This window comes from Panthera tigris, chromosome F2 (genome assembly GCF_018350195.1).
Source record: "Panthera tigris isolate Pti1 chromosome F2, P.tigris_Pti1_mat1.1, whole genome shotgun sequence".
Taxonomy (NCBI): domain Eukaryota; kingdom Metazoa; phylum Chordata; class Mammalia; order Carnivora; family Felidae; genus Panthera; species Panthera tigris.
This window is the reverse complement of record NC_056676.1, coordinates 12955103-12971460: the sequence shown is the minus strand read 5'-3', so window position 1 is coordinate 12971460 and position 16358 is coordinate 12955103. Positions and strand designations below refer to the sequence as shown.

Genomic DNA, 16358 nt, shown 5'->3' with positions numbered 1-16358 from the left:
GTTGGGGATGAGCAAAGTTTCCTCTCTCCAAAGTTCTTCCAGTTAGAATGAAATTGATGTGAGACAAGATTAACAGGGGAAAATATCATTTAGTGTTGCACATGCAGGGCGTACACAGACATAAAACTCCCAAGGACAGTCTGGCAACATGAGGCTTACATGACATTCGGAGCTAAGAAGCTAATAACCCCCCCCAAGGTAGAGGTCTGGGGATACAATGAGAAGGAAGGCCATTTGTCAGACGGTAAGAGGAGCTGTTTGAGAAGCAAAGGCTGCCCTATTATGCAAATAGCTTTCTTAGGTAAAAAGGAATCTCTTAGTAGCTCTCTTGCTGATGCAGGCTTTCCTTTTCAATGTAAATTTGGGCAGTTGAGGGAGGGGTAAAGTCCTTTTCCTGAATCCGCTGGGTTTTGATTCCTTTTAACTCAAAATAATCTTGCCAAAGTGGCCCATCTTGGAGTGGCCTTCCCTTGGCCCCTACAAAGATATATTCATACACATATCCCATATAATTAAAGAACAGAATTTTAAGAGACATGAAAATAAGGTATTATTATAGATGGGAGTCATGAATAACATTGATATTGATGTTTTATGCTCCTTTATGGTTGGTAGATGAGGGTTAGATATTATCCCAATTTCATGGAAGCAAAATTAAGCAAGTCACTGAAGAAAGGCAAAATTGAGGCTCAAACTCTGGCCCCCAGACTCTATACACTGTGATTACCCTACCAAGCCATGGTGTCTATGCATAATGTATAAACCCTGGATCTTAGAGACACAAAAGGAAAATTACTGTGGTTATTTACGTTTATCCTTCAAGACAGGCAGTACAAAGGTCACCTTATTCCTTTATACAATGTAGGGGCCAAGAGCAAGCTGCCCCAAAGTGGGCCACTTTTGCATGAAGATTATTTTGCACCGCAGACAGTTTAGATCTTATGAACTCAAGACATACTTCTGCTTTTAACTACATAGAAGAATCTAAATTGGGGGTCTTTCTCAGAATAAGAGTTATTACCAGAGGTAAACTTGATCTGAGTGACCCATCCGTATGGCAGGTCAAACATCTAATGACCAAATATTTGCTCTTCTCATGATTGCCTTGTGAACTGCATTCCATCCTATGAAGTCTCAGACTTCTACCCACTTCTTCTTAGTTCAGGATGACATATATATCTCATTTTGCCTCACTGTCTTTGGAATTTCCGTATCTGTGTAGATGCCTTGTACGTGTGAAATTAAATTTGATTTTCTCCTGTTAATCTGTTTCATGCCATTTGATTCTTCATCCAACTAGAAGGACCTTGAAAGGAACAGGAATTTTTCCTGTCTGACAACAACATGATACACTAACATTTAATTCTACTCTGTCATCACTCTCAAAACCCTTAGAAACACCCTAGTTTCTTAACTTTTGGGCCAGATGCTAGAGATACAGCACAATGGTCAAAAGCATAGACATTACAGCCGAGATAACCCCAAGATCCAACCTTGGCTTCTGCTGTTTACAGTTTGCACAGCCTGGGTGAGTCACATATGTCAAGCAGAGTAAGTGCTCAGTAAATGTCAACTATTATCAGCAAACAATTTTATAAGGCATTACGCAATGACTCAGAACATAAAAACAAGATGTTTTGTGAACTTATATTCTACTAAAATTAGCTGAATTTTGCAGTCTAAGAACTTACTGATTAGTTGTGTTAGGTTGGAAGAATTTTCTCTGTCCTTCACGGTCCTTCTAGCCAGAATAAGAATCAAATTTGGCATGAGGCAGATTAACAGGAGAAAATCAAATTTAATTTTGTACCAATGGGGGATCCATACAGACATGGAAACTGTGGACAGTCAGTAGGTCATTTTGAACTAAGGAGAAGCGGGTAGGGATCTGGGACTTCCAAGGGAAGGAATGCAATTCAGGAGAAGATGAAAAAGAGTAAATGTTTGGTAAACAAATGTTTGCCATTTGAAACAATGGGACATACAGAACTTGGATCAAACAGGCCTTGCTAGGTTCCTCCCTGTCTACTTGCCTACTTCATATCATGACGTAGTTAGTTATCTATGGGGGTAGCTCTCTTCCTGGAGCAGGTCCTCTAACCAAATCCTTTACAGCAGCTGTCAGGGAGGTACAGAGCTTTTCCTGAATCTTCTGGGCTTTGATGGCTTTTTGTTTGAAGAAGTCTTCATGCCAAAGTGGCCCATCTTGGGGCAGCCTGCCCTTGGCCCCTGCAGTTGTGCTAGTATTCTGCCATTTGTGTTCTAAATTGCTGAGTATACTGAAAAATAAGGATGGAATGAGACATGAGAATTAAGTATCAGTGTTCTCTATACTTTTTCAGGGAGGATTGGCTTGCGTATATACCTTTTTCTTTGTCTTATCTTTTTCCTCTGTCCCCTCCACTATTGTCCATTGATGCTTTCTGGATTAGACCTTCTTTTTTAAAGCAAGCTACTCTCAGTTCTCTTCTTGGTTGCTTATGGTTTGCTGATTTTTTTTTTAATAGTTGATATGCCTAAGTTACAGACTGACATTGTCCTACCCCCTTCCAGAATCTCTTGATTCATTCATGCTTACATATGTCTGGAAACATTTGTCAAGGACTTTCTCTGTAGGACAAGCCATGGGCTAAATGCTGGAAATAAGTTGCAAGTAAATTCTTTTCTCACACGAATTAACAATCCAGCAAAGGTTGGGGAGTCTTGGTAGGAAGAGAGAGGGGGTGAGCGTGCACAAGCTAAATATACAACCAACTAAACACAGCCTGAAAAGTTTACTATTTCTAGAAACAAAATGCTATAAGAGCACAGAAGAGAAGGATTTTTTTTTTTTTGCATGATGAAGTCTTAGATGACTAAATAGAGGAATGGCATTTAAACTAGGTCTTAAAGGTTGAAGTGCAGAGTATTCCTTGGTAGAAATAGAGGGAAGTGTTTTCCAGACAAAGAAAACACCATGAGAAGAGTCACAGAGGTGTCGAAGTTCATGCCATATTTGAGAGGCTATATAAAGGAAATCTAAAACGCTTTACAGTACAGAACAGGAGAGGAAAACAGAAACCAGGGGACAGTTTGCAAAAGGCAGTAAACTTAGTTCAAGGAAACACAACTGTGAAATAGCTCAAGATGGACATTATTTCCCTTGAACAAATGAAGCATTTGGGGGGTTTTGACTTAGCAGGAGAAATTCTCGTTTTTTTTCTCCCTGTGTCTCAGAGTTCAGTTAATTGAAGGTCCTTAATTAGCATACAAAATTGTATCAAAAGCAAAATGGAAGCCCAGGGCAGGAGCAGATACCATGGCCTTCAGTGCAAGTAAGACACATGGCATCTGGAATCCCTTGTCCAGGTCGGGGTAGGGAGTTACGGTTGTATACTTTGTGTCTTGCATATTTTCAAGAGCCCAATTCTTGCTGTGCCAGTGCCATTTTTTTAAAAAATTTTTTTGATGTTTTTATTTTATTTTTGAGACAGAGAGAGACAGAGCACGAGCTGGGGAGGGGCAGAGAAATAGAGACAGAATCCAAAGCAGGCTCCAGGCTCCGAGCTGTCAGCACAAAGCCCGACGCGGGCCTCAAACTCACAGACCGTGAGATCATGACCTGAGCTGAAGTCGGACGCTTAACCGACTGAGCCACCCAGGCACCCCCCACTGCCGTTTTACAGTTGGGGTGTACATCCTCTCTCAACAAAACTTATACTCCCTTAACATGCACTTTGGGCCTCTGCTGGTTCTTAAAGCAGGCTCAGCATCACTAAGGCTAGATCCTCAAATGTGGGAAGAGAGCAAGTCAGTGCCCAGAGTCCCTGAACGATATCTCTGCCTTCAGCCTCCCATAATAAGAGCATTCACATAGGTGGTACCAAACGCTACCATCCAAACAGAAGGAGATGCTTGGCTTTCGCTTCCAAGAAAAATAACTCATGATGAAGGTCCAAGTCCCCAGTTGTAAATGAATTACAAAACAGATTCTCTTTCCTCTGCCCAGAATAATGCTACCACTACCTGGGTATACTTGAATTCTAAGTTTCCCCAGGAAAATTTCTCTTTTGCCTCCCAAATAGATTAGCACCACTCCCGATCCATCCTTAAACTCATTCCTCTGAAGGTTAATTATCCATTTACATCCTTCTTCTCAATACGACAGTGGCCTCCTTGAGAAGATTTCTGTTGAATTCCCAGCACCTAGCAACAGTCCTTGGAACACAGTGGGATTTTAGCAAATAGTTGGAAGAATGAACCAGTCAGTGAAGAAAGTTGGTCTCCATCCAGAGACCTCGGGCTCTGTCCATTGTGTTCAAACACTGAAGAACTACATTTTGATGTAGTTCAAGAGTAGTCAAAAATTCCTTGATGTTGTTTTGTTTGTTTTTAAAGAGTAGAATGCTTTGAGGGTGGAATGAACACTAAGAAAGATGTGAGCAATCAGGATTAAAAAAAGTAGCTGGGTATTAAACAGGAAGAATATATAGATGTCACCAAAGGCCTCATTAGGTCTGGAGGAGCATTTTTTCCTTCTCCTTTTCCTTTTCTTTTCTTTTCTTTTTTTTTTTTTTTTACAAGGAGAAGCCTCTGAATTATGGTTGAGTTTGCATTACCTCCCAATAGATTCATGGCAAGGAGGGGGCTCAAAATCAGATTCAATTTTATTTTTACTTTTACAAGTATTATATTTCCATGCCCAAATGCTTTTCATACTGTTGTACATAAAGTAAGAATCCTTACTGAGAATCACTTAGATTGTCTCTTCCTTGTAACGTTTTTATGAAGGCCATGTTGAGACATAATTTACACGTGGTTAGGTCCAAACCATATATATCCCAGTGTGCAGGGATGAGTTTTGACATATGTATAGACGTCTAGATACAGTCCATCTACCACAGTTAAGATACACGATGCTGTAACCCCCAAATTATCTTGTACCCTTTGTAGTCAACCTTTTTACCCATTCCCAGCCTCTGGAATCACATACCTGTTTTCTTTCCTCGCAGTTTTCCCTTTTCCAAAATGCTGTATAAAGGGAATCATCCAACCAGTAGCCATTTGAATTTGGCCTCTTTTCCTTAACGTGATACATTTGAGGTGCATTATGCATATTATGGCTTAGTATGGAGCAGTAGTCCGTTGTATCACTATGCCACAGATGGTCCACTCCCAGGTGGATGGACATTTGGTTTTCTGTACTCTTCGGCTGTTCTGAGCAATGGTGCAGTGAACATACACATGCAAGGCTTTGTGTGGACATATGTTTGCATTTCTCTTGGCTAGGTAACCAGGATCAGGAGTGCTAACATGATATTCTCAGGAACTTCACTTTTTATTTTGTATGTTCAGGGATCCATGGGTGTATTTAAACAGCGGAAGACATGGACAGAAATATCCTTGGGACAGTGTAGAGCATGGAGACAGACTGGAAACAGGGAGACTGGCTAGGAAATTGTTGCTTTTCTGCCTACCGTGTGGAGACATTGCCATTTCCATCACTCCGTTTTAATGGAGTAGTTTTAGAACACAAATCTAATACAAAGGTTCTGTGTCTGTTTTTCTTGGTGGTCAAATTCTACCCAGGCACCATAATATAAAAACATCGTCATTTGTGGGCCAAGTAGAGATGAAAAGGGAATCAACATTAATTTTTATGTAATCTGAGGGCTTTTTTCATACTCTTTATTATTCTTTTATTTTTCTTCTTTTCTTCTTTTTTCTTACCATTTCAGCCATGGCATGGCAGGGGAACTAAGAATTTGAAATGCAACTGAAATGCACTTTTTTCCTTCTTAGTGCTTTTGGAAGAAGATAAAATACTTGCAATGGCCGTGATTATTTTTACACAAAGTTTAATATAGCATAAATAGCTTCCTTCCAAACCGTTTGTTTTTAAATCCGTGTTCAACAAAATTCACAATTCATTCCAGTACCTTCTAGGTCTACTCTGAAAGATTAACTTGATTTCAATCAACTGAAAATTAAAAGCACGGGATTTCCGGGGCATCTGGGTGGTTCATTTCGTTAAGCGTCTGTCTTAAGCTCAGGTCATGATCTCATGGTCTGTGAGTTCAAGCCCCGCGTCGGGCTCTGTGCTGATGGCTCGGAGCCTGGAGCCTGCTTCGGATTCTGTGTCTCCCTCTCTCTCTGACCCTCCCCCATTCATGCTCTCTCTCTGTCTCGAAAATAAATAAACATTAAAAATTTTTTTTTTTAAGCACAGGATTTCCAAGTTCAAAGAGACCTGAGCACAACCAGCCCAAGTGACTCATTGGTAGATGAGAGAACATTGAGGCCAAAAGCACCTGACAGCCTGGTTCCATCACTGACCACGAGTGCTCCTTGTCGTTTCTGTGGCTTGGCTCTGTGCCTCCCCATCACAAGAAGGAGGAGATCTGTCTGTGTTTTTGAGAGTCGGGAAAATTGCCTTAGACTTCTCATACATTTAAAAATAAAAATAGCCATGATGGGATGAGACTTGAATTTCAAAGAGAGGCGAAATAGGAACTATTACATTTGAAGATACGTGAAAAGAAATATGTTAAGGTTTTTAATATTTTGTCTATTTTTTTGTGATAATATTGAAATATTTTGACATTGAGATACTTACAGCTTAGCTGTTTAACAAGCATATTATGTTGGATGTCCTGAGCTGGCAGTAGTTTATTTTTCTTCTTCTAGATAAGCCTCATGTTAACTTTATAAAACGGGAGACAGAGGTGGGAAAACCAGTGACGCCAGCAATAATATACTCTAGTCGGGTACACCCTGGGCTTTCTTGGTCCCACTGGCATTCTGCCAACAGACACTTCTGCAAAACCAAAATGAACAATTGAGAGACGTGAGTCAGTGCTGAGACGACAAGATAGTAGCTCACCACCGTGAATTCTCATCTCGGTCACACGTCAGTTTATTTTCCATATCCTTAGCACACATGCTAACGTATAGTGACACACAGCTGGAAATGCCCTTTATTCCCTATTTTGTCCGTCTCTGCTTTAGCCGCTTATATTTTTTAACACTAGGGGTCCTGATGGGGAGCCTGTGTGGCTCAGTCGGTGAAGCGTCCGACTTCGGCTCAGGTCATGATCTCACCATTTGTGAGTTCGAGCCCCGCATCGGGCTCTGTGCTGACAGCTCGGAGTCTGGAGCTTGTTTCAGATTCTGTGTCTCCCTCTCTCTCTCTCTCTCTGTCCCTCTCCCACTCTCTCTTCCTCTCTCTCTCCCTCAAAAATAAAATAAATGTTTAAAAAAATTATTTAAAAAACCAATAGGGGTCCTGAGGGTTCAGGGAGGGGGAAGAGAAAGATGGAATAAACAAATAAAAGAGCATAACATTTTTTTTTTTAATGCGTAAGGAAGGAAATAAAGGAAAGATGATCAGAGTGTCAGCTTTTTTGCTGATGAAGCCTGAATTGAAGGATGGGCGGGATGAGCAGGAACCATGGGCTTATTAGTAATACACCCCAGAATCAGACGTAACTGCCCACTTCCGGCAGCATGGAACAGGCCTGGTTCCCCCACGTGGTCGGCTCAGATGTGCCCTTGGGAGGAAGAGAAGGGATGGGACTGAGTCACCCGAGTTTGTCATATCCCCCAACCCAGTGAGCAGATAAGTCACACCATCTCCCCTGTGGGGAGAGGCAAGAGGCTAAGAGGCTTTAGGAAGTGTCCTTCCCTTTGGAAACCATTTGAGTGGAAACCATCCTTCCCATGTGGATGAGCGAGGGGAGGCGTCAAGGGACTAACCCTTTCGGAACCTCAGTGACATGCCCGTGAAGTTAAATTCCCTATGGGTGGGAGGTCGAGAGGATACAAGGAGATATACGTAAAGCACCCAGTGTGGAGGCCAGCCCAGAGTGAATGCTAAAAATAAAACAGTAGCGATTCCATTCAGTCTTTCTTTGGACAAATCCACACGCTCCTCCTTTGCCGTTTTATTTGCCACCTCTAGCCGGTTTTGTGGTTTGGACAACCAGATGGATACGGCGCTATCCCCTGAAAGAGGGCAGACGTGACAAGAACAGATTAGTGAGCAACAGTGCCTTCGATTTCTTAGGTGCTGAGCTTGAGACATCAGTGTCACGAATCACAGGCACGTGGATTTGTGATTTTTGTACTGCCAAAGAGGGGCGGCGCCTGGGCGGCTTAGGCAGCCGAGCGTCTGGCTCTTGATTTCAGCTCAGGTCGTGATCTCGCGGTTCATGAGATGGAGCCCCAGGTCAGGCTCTGCGCTGACGGTGTGGAGCTTGCTTGGGGTTCTCTCTCTCCCTCTCTCTCTCTGCCGTTCCCCTGCTCATGCTCTCTCTCTCGCTCTCTCTCTCAACATAAATAAATAAACATGAAAAAAATTTAAAAAAAAAAAGAAACTTAAACTAGTTAATTTGTAGTTCCATTTGGAAATTAAACTGTTAAAGAAAGCCCAGTACAGGGCTGAAGACTGACCCTGAAGACAGCATCCCAGGGACCAGCAGGGGGCAGGAGCCAGAGAGGAGCTGGGGGGGAAATGCAGAGTCCAGAGAAGCACGAGGAAAACTAGGAAGACGGACAACACAGAACAAAGTCAAGGAGAGGGATCGTTTCAGGAAGGAGGGAAGAGTCAGCCGTGCCAGGTGCTGAAAGAAGTCGGGAGAAAAAGGAACAAAAGGATTGGCAGAGAAGGCCGTAGGCATTACTGGCTGTCAGATATGGAGCACCTTAATGCATGCCAGGCACTGTGCTGTAGGTTCATGTGCAATTTTGACTTAATTCTCAGAAACAATATCCCCATTTTACAGATTAGGGAAGTAAGAGCCAGAAAAGTTTTGGTACCAGCTTGGCTCAGGTCACAGAGCACGGAAATCACAGAGTTGGGACTCAGACCCCCTGCCTTCTGACTCTTAACCGCTGAGTTCCCCTTCCTTCCAGAAGACTTGCTTTTGCCCTGTGTTGGGTGAGGAAACCAGAGCACTGTGAGTTGAGGGGGCCATGAGTGAGGGGTGAGGAAGAAAGGATGGCAAGTAGACGAGGGTAGCCCGACGTTTGTCCTGGCTGGTGTTGGTTTGCTTTAAGACGATGAAGACTTCAGCATTGTTAAGTGACAAGAGATGCTTGGAATAGAGCCAGCGAGTGAGGAGACAACTAGAAGGTGCAGAAGGCCGAGGACAGGTGTGTGTGCGCGGAGGGGCGGGATCTTAAAAAGGAGAGCCCCTCCTCCTCTGTGACAGGAGAGAGGCAATTGGATGTGTAGGTTCAGTGTCAGAACATTAGAGAAGTTCTCTTCTGTCCTCATTTCCTCATTCTGTCTCCTCCCCCTATGCCACTACCAACCCCCTTCTCTATCTGGAACATCCCACTTACCCTTCAAGGTCCCGCCCTCGTCACTCTCCTGAGCCCACAGGACGGTCCGCCGTAGGCTTCCAGGGACCATGCGGCCTCCATCCACCCCACAGGCACCGCCAGGTGTGCACCGGCAGGACTCGTCCCCCTCCTGCTGGATGTGACTTTATGCTAAGTGAGCGTGAATCAATTTAGTCTGCATCTAAGACATGGTGCCTTGTCTTGATCTCAGGGTTGTGAGTTCAAGCCCGCATTGGGCTCCACGCTGGGCACAAAGTTTAAAAAAAAAAATCTTAAAATAGTACAAGTCATATAGGAGAAGGGCCATGAAAGAGAGAGATGCAGGGTGCTGTGGACTCTAAGCCAGAGGGGAAATGACATGAGGGAGGCAGAACTGAGCACTTATGTGAGTGACACCTGGAGAAACCTTATGAAGAGTGTAGTTTAGAGCTGATTGTTGCAGGATGAGCGTATTTTCAACTGACAAAGGTAAAAAATGGGCCGTTTTACTTAGAGAAAGTAGTGTCCGAAATGGCACAGAGCTTATTTGGGGAAGACAGGGTGGTCCTGTTTGGCTGAAGTATGGAATATGGCTGGAGTGGTATCCACGATGCAATGGAAGAACCTTGAGCACTAGACTATGAAATTCTGTTAGCGTTGGCTCCCTTGAGATTTCCCACTGACTTTCCCATTTTTATCTTTATCTGATCAGAAACATTGCAGAAATATTCAAAAGCTCTTTTAAGCAGTCTTTTGCACTTAGCCCAAAAGTTGACAATAAGAGTTCATAAATCACACCTCCCATTTTTATTCTGGAAACCAGGCCAGTATCCCTCGCGAGTTTCAGGATGCCAGTACCCACCCAGTCTCCCAGGAACACCTGTGACCGTCGAAGTAAGGGCGCGGGTACCTCCCTTGGCAGCTACTGACTGTGTCGTGCTAGGGATGGGGGTGGGAAGAGGTGAGCCGGGAGTGGGTTTGCTCCTGCAGCTGTAGGTTTCTCATTACTTGTAAATCACTATTCTTAATAATTATTTCCAGACAAAAAAAAATACAAAATAAAACCTCTTTTGTCTTTCAGTTAAGAAAAAGAAGCCTAAACTATTAAATAAATTTGATAAGACTATTAAAGCTGAACTTGACGCTGCAGAAAAACTTCGTAAAAGGGTATGTTGATGTTTTTGTCTGGTGGAGAAATGTGCAATGAAGATAAATTCAGGCATTACTCTTGAATTGTTAAAATGATAATAATAATAATAATAATAATAACAACAACAACAACAATAGAAACAGCCCTTGAATAGAGTGGATTTTTCCCCAAGAACATCAGCATTCCATGTGAAATGAGTCAAGTAGAAGGAAGAATCATGGCTGGATGACCAAATAGAAGTAGAACTAACATTGAAGTCGGCTAACCTGAGGTCAGCCTCCCTCCACCACTTGCTAGTTGTGTGGCTTTGGACAGAACACTTGGCCATTCTGAGCCTCAGTTTCCTTATTTAAAAAAAGGAGAATAGTAAGTACTCTTTCTAAAAGTTTTTGATTGGGTAGCATCTCAATGCAAAAAGAAAGTAAGTTAGTCCAGTACTCTTAGGGTAGTTACTGTTAAGTGAAATGACACTGGGTTTAACATTCTTCTCACTTGGGGTTAATCCCATGCACCTGCAGTTTTCAGGGAGACTATTATGTGGTTTGTGTTGTTACCCGTTAATTTGAAATACTACTTGCGTTTGTTTCTGGATATTGCAGTTAAAAAAAGAAGTTGACACTAGATTGAAGTTACTTGTTCTCTTAGTCATATTCTTCATCTAATTATCATGTCAAACACTTATAATAATGCATTTAATAACACCTTCACTTAATCATCTACTTGTTTGCCGTGGAAATTGCTCTTTCTCTACTCTGTACATGAATTAGACTTTGCGTAATGATTTAGTTGCGTAAACATTTAGTTTTCCTGTAAATGCTTTTTTTTATCAAGTAGACATTGGCGGCAAAGATAGGACAGGGGGATTGTAAGTAAATAAGCAACGACAAAAGCACACAAGTTAGGAACTGAAGTGGGACAAGAATGTGCTTCCCACATGTTTATCGGAACCATACCAGTAAGCACGGAGACTTCTGTCTAGTATTAGACAAGGTTCCCAAGCCAAGGAGGGCTTACCCTCCTTAGCAGCTGATAAACATGTAGTCACGTCAGAGAATATTGCGGCCAAGTTGTTGTTCACTGCCCTTAAGTTTAACTGCTGGAATGATTTCTGAGTCTGTCTTGTGTAGCTTTTATAAGAGGAAGCCCTCTACTATTTGTAGGAAATTTGCATTTCTTAATAGAAATGAAGTGGGAATCTTCTTTTTCTGTCACTTTCTTTGGCATCCTCCACTTGCTCTTTGCTAAATGCCACGTGTGAAAATGTGGGGTGTCTATTTCACAGGTGACTTTTGGGATAAAGGACAAAGGAACAACTTTAGAGAAGGGTTTTTATGTAATTCTAATGAACGGTAAAGAGCTCAGTTACCAAGGGGCAGATACATCAATGGGACATAAAAGTGCTGGAACAGTCCATGGGGTATTCTCTGGTTCTTGCTTATTTGGAGAAATTATCATTCATTCCTCCAGAAGCACCCTGAATTTCTAACAGACTAAATAAAGGAGGAAGAAATAGCTACAGTCCTTGCTTCTGAAATAGCAGGGATCCATATTATTGGCTGCATCATCAGCGTAATTTTTTAAGGTTATTTTTATGGCTGATATTTCAAATGATGCGACTGGACGTGCTGGAGTAGCCCATGCTGAGGTATGTCCTAGACGGAGGAGGTCCAGTCTAGCTTTGAGCGCTATGCTACATGAAAGTATGAGGTCACTTTATTTTTCCATCCAAAGTGCATAGATCAGATCGTATTTCAATCATCTATTTTTCAAAAGTATTGCTTAAAATACTTCTATTTTTCAGAAGTATGTATTGCTTGAAACTCTTCCTTATCCCTAGAAAAAAAGAATTTGAAGTGCTATACTGAAAGATTCTTTTATTTGCTGGAGTCACTTACTGTTACTGTATTTTAAGTGAAAAAAGAGAGGGAAAATGGAAAACGTAATAAGGCCGGGGTAAGTAAGGCCAGCACATGAAAGCTTACATCCCAGGCTCTAAATGGTGCTTGGGATGAATGAAGTACACTGTAGGCAGAAGACACGGGGAATAGCATTGTCCTGTAAGATTAATGGTGTTCATCAGAGTAGCTGTCCTCTACCAAGTCCGGAGAGAAACGTTCTGCTGTGGATCTTCATAAAGGGTACACTGATGGATGGCACAGCTTCCCCCCTAACATCACACCAGCGGATTCTACAACACATCTGTGTGTGTGTGTGGCGGGGGGGGGGGTGTCTTAATGTCCTTCAGCATGGCCCATTGGCCTCATGCCAGCACAGTGGGGCCCAAGTACGAGTCTCTCCAATGAACTGGCTTTGGTCCTGGGAGAAAATGTAAGCTATGTTGAAAGAGATGATTTTTAGGCAGTTCTTCACAAGCATTGTGTCTTGCTTTTGAGTTTTTAAATAAGAAATGCATAATAGTGTTAGGAGATTCTGGGGAAGGGAAATTCTTTCAGACCAAAAGCAAACACATTTACTTTGTCAGCCCTTAGCAAGGCAACACCGTCTCTGTCTTAAGGGGATCGCAAGGATGCCTAGGTCAAGCCAAATATTCCATTATTTTTATAACCTTGATGACCAATTAAGGGAGTGTCTAGAAGGGACAAAATACTTTAGCAAATTTGTTATGAAGATTGTTATTTCTATTGTTATTTCTGTTTTAAAGCATAATGGTGCATTTGGCATGATTTTCATAAAAATAGCCTCAACATTTGCAATTTGAGTTACATAATGCATGTGGTAAAGCTAAAAATAGTCCCCCCAAAAGATACCCACGTCCTAATCCCTGGATCTTATATTTAGAGAAAGGGTCTTTGCAGATATGAGTAAGTTAAGGATCTTGAACTGGGGAGATTATTCTGGGTTATCCAGTTGGGCCCCAAATGCAACCACATGTGTCTTTATAAGAGAGAGGCAGAGGGAAATTGAATACAGACGACATAGGAGACAGAGAGCAGAAGGCAATGTGAAAACCGAAGTAAAGACTGGAGTAATGCATCCACAGTCAAGAAAGGCTGTCGGGAGGCAAGGAACAGATTCTCCCCCAGAGCCTCTGGAGGAAACGTGGCTCTAACAACATCTCAATTTCAGCCCAGTGAAACTAATTTTGGACTTCTGTTCTCCACAGCACTGAGGAATAAATTTCTGTTGTTTCAGTCATCAAGTTTCTGGTAATTTGTTACAGCAGCTATAGAGAACTAATCCAGATTTTGGTGCTGGACAGTGGGTTGCTCCTGTCGCAGATACTTAAAAATGTGAAAGTGGCTTTGGAGAATTGGGTTAGGAGTAGAGGCTGAAAGAATTTTGAGAGGCATGAGAGCAAAAGCCTGGATTGCCTGAAGCAGACTGTTGGTAGAAATATGCATGCGAAAGCTGCTTCTGGCGAGGGCTCTCAGAGGAAGTGAGGAGCACCTTAGAGAAAGGTTTATTGATAATCTTTGAGAATGCACATTATCGTTGCAAACAGCATGTTGACAGAGATGTTAAAGGCCCTTCTGGCCAGAGCCCAGAAGGAAATGAGGAACAGGTCCCTGAAACTGGAGGAAAGGCAGTCCCCGCTAGAGAGTAGCAGGAAGCTTAACTGAATTACATCTTACTGGCCTGGGCAAAGCAAAACTTGTAAGCGATGACCTTGGATATTTAGCTGAGGAGATTTCCAAGCCAAGTGTTGAGGATGTGGCTTGATTTCTTTTTTTGCTGCTTCTCGTAAAATAAGAGAGGAAAGTGATAATTAAGGAAGAAACTATTAGAGAAAAAAGAGCCAGGACATGACAGTTCGGGGAGATTTCTTAGTCTATCCAGATTGCAGAAGATGCTACAGGTAGGAAGTTCGTTGTTAAGAAAGGGTGGTCTGGAGAGAAGGCCGAGGGCATGCTAGACATCCTTCTCCTGAAGGGAGTGGATGTGTGGCTCTTGGATCTACTCAGCCATCCAGCAGAAGCCAGGAATAGAGATGGGATTATCCTGGAGAGGTCTGTGGCCGTGACTCTTGTCTAATGGTGTGAATCCCTGTGACATACACAAAAGATCCACAAGGTTTTTGAGAATCTTATACCAGGAGAACCACCTCGACCTGAAAGGGACAGAGGACAAACTGAAAGAAGGCTGGCAGAGTCCTAAAATTCTACAGGCAAGAACCAGGCTGATAACACTAACCACCCTTTCGATAGAAAGGAAAGATAATTCCAAGGGCAGAGTCTTGGACCCAGAGGCCAGAGATAAGGGCTCTGAAGCCAGAGCCAAGGACTCAGAAGGCAGGGCCTCAAGCTCCAAACCTTCAGAACTAAGAATTTACCTGCCTGCATTTTGAAGCTACTTGGAATCAGTGATTCCTTTCCTCTCTTCTTCTATCTTCCACCTCCTATTCCTCCCCTTCCTTCCTTCCTTCCTTCCTTCCTTCCTTCCTTCCTTCCTTCCTTTCTGCCCCCTCCCTTCTTTCCTTCCTTCCTTCCCTCCTTCCTTCCTTCCCCCTTCTCTCCCTCCCTCCTTTCCTTCTTCCTTCCTTCCTTCCTCCTTTCCTCCCTTCCCTCCTTCCTTCCTTCTCTCCCTCCCTCCCTCCTTTCCTTCTTTCCTTCTTCCCTTCCTTCCTTCCTTCCTTCCTTCTTCCCCCCTCCTTCCCTCCTTTCCTTCCTTCCTTCCCTTCCTTCCTTCCTTCCTTCCTTCCTTCTTTCCTTCCTTCCCCCCTCCCTCCCTCCTTTCCTTCCTTCCTCCCCTCCCTCCCTTTCTTCCTCCTTCCTTCCTTCCTTCCTTCCTTCCTTCCTTCCTTCCTCCCTCCCTCCCTCCCTCCCTCCTTTCCTTCCTTCCTTCCTTCCTTCCTTCCTTTCTTTTATTTCTTCTTCTTCTTCTTCTTCTAATAATAATAATAATAATAATAATAATAATACAGGGCAGTTACAAGAAAGTCACACAGAAAAAGATATTTAACATGAATCCTTCATCCCTTAAAAGTGGGTGGGGGGAGGGATGAGGATTTTTAGGGCAGTGAAACTAGTCTGTATGATACTATAATGGTGGATACAGTCCGTATACATTTGTCCAAACGCACAGAATATACAACAGAATATACAATATGAACCCTAAGGTAAACTATAGACTTTGGGCGATTTTGATATGGCAGGTTCATCAGTTGTAACAAATGTACCACTGTGGTGCAGGATGTTAATCGTGGGGGAGGTAGCAGGTATATGAGAAACCTATACTTTCTCTCAATTGTGCCATGAGTCTAAAACTGCTCTTGAGAAATAAAATCTTTAAAGAAATTAATACCGTGAGAGGGCAGCATATTTTAAAAAGCTCTACAGACTTTTGTGACACTAAATGTAACGTGGAGTCTGTGGTCCCGGCCCGATTGATCTCTACAGCCAAGTCCCCGTTGTCAGCATGAACCTGCCTCTCGGGTCCGAGGCCTCCCTGGGCTGGGCCCCGTTATCTTGTGCTGCACACACATCCCCCACACAGCACATGCTCCGTGCAGTGTCAGCCAGAGCTTCGTCACTGTTAGGAGACTTAACCGAAACGGCACCCCCACAGCCGAGTCGAGTACCCTCATCTCCATTTTACAGGCCGGGCACCTGAGGCAGAGTCGTAAGTAACTTGCCATAAGTCATGCGCCTTCCAAGTGGTGGAGAGCAGACTCACATCAGTCGGTCTGGCTCTGGAACCGGCCCTCGTAGCCGCTCCACGGTGCATGTATTTCCCAGCAGCCCCTCAGCACCACTTACGGGCACGTGAGAGGAAGTGAAAACCTCTTTCTTCGAGAACGTCTGCCTAGAGAACTGATCTTACGTACCTTTAATATGAACACTGCCCGACCTTTCTCTAGTCAAGTCTGTCCGAAGTCGGTGTAAATAACAGTGGGGTAGTAGGTACAGTTTGCTGTGCACAGCCATGTTGGAGAGATACACTTTGT

The 16358-nt window shown here is 43.1% G+C and overlaps 1 protein-coding gene across 1 annotated transcript in view; it reads left to right on the top strand.

Moving 5' to 3' along the window:
• Positions 1–16358, top strand: part of ASPH (aspartate beta-hydroxylase) — a 222254-nt gene that overhangs the window by 136889 nt on the left and 69007 nt on the right. The window contains exon 15 of the mRNA XM_015538820.2: positions 10385–10470. Within this exon, the coding sequence (XP_015394306.1) occupies positions 10385–10470 (86 nt within the window). The remainder of the gene's footprint in view (positions 1–10384; positions 10471–16358) is intronic.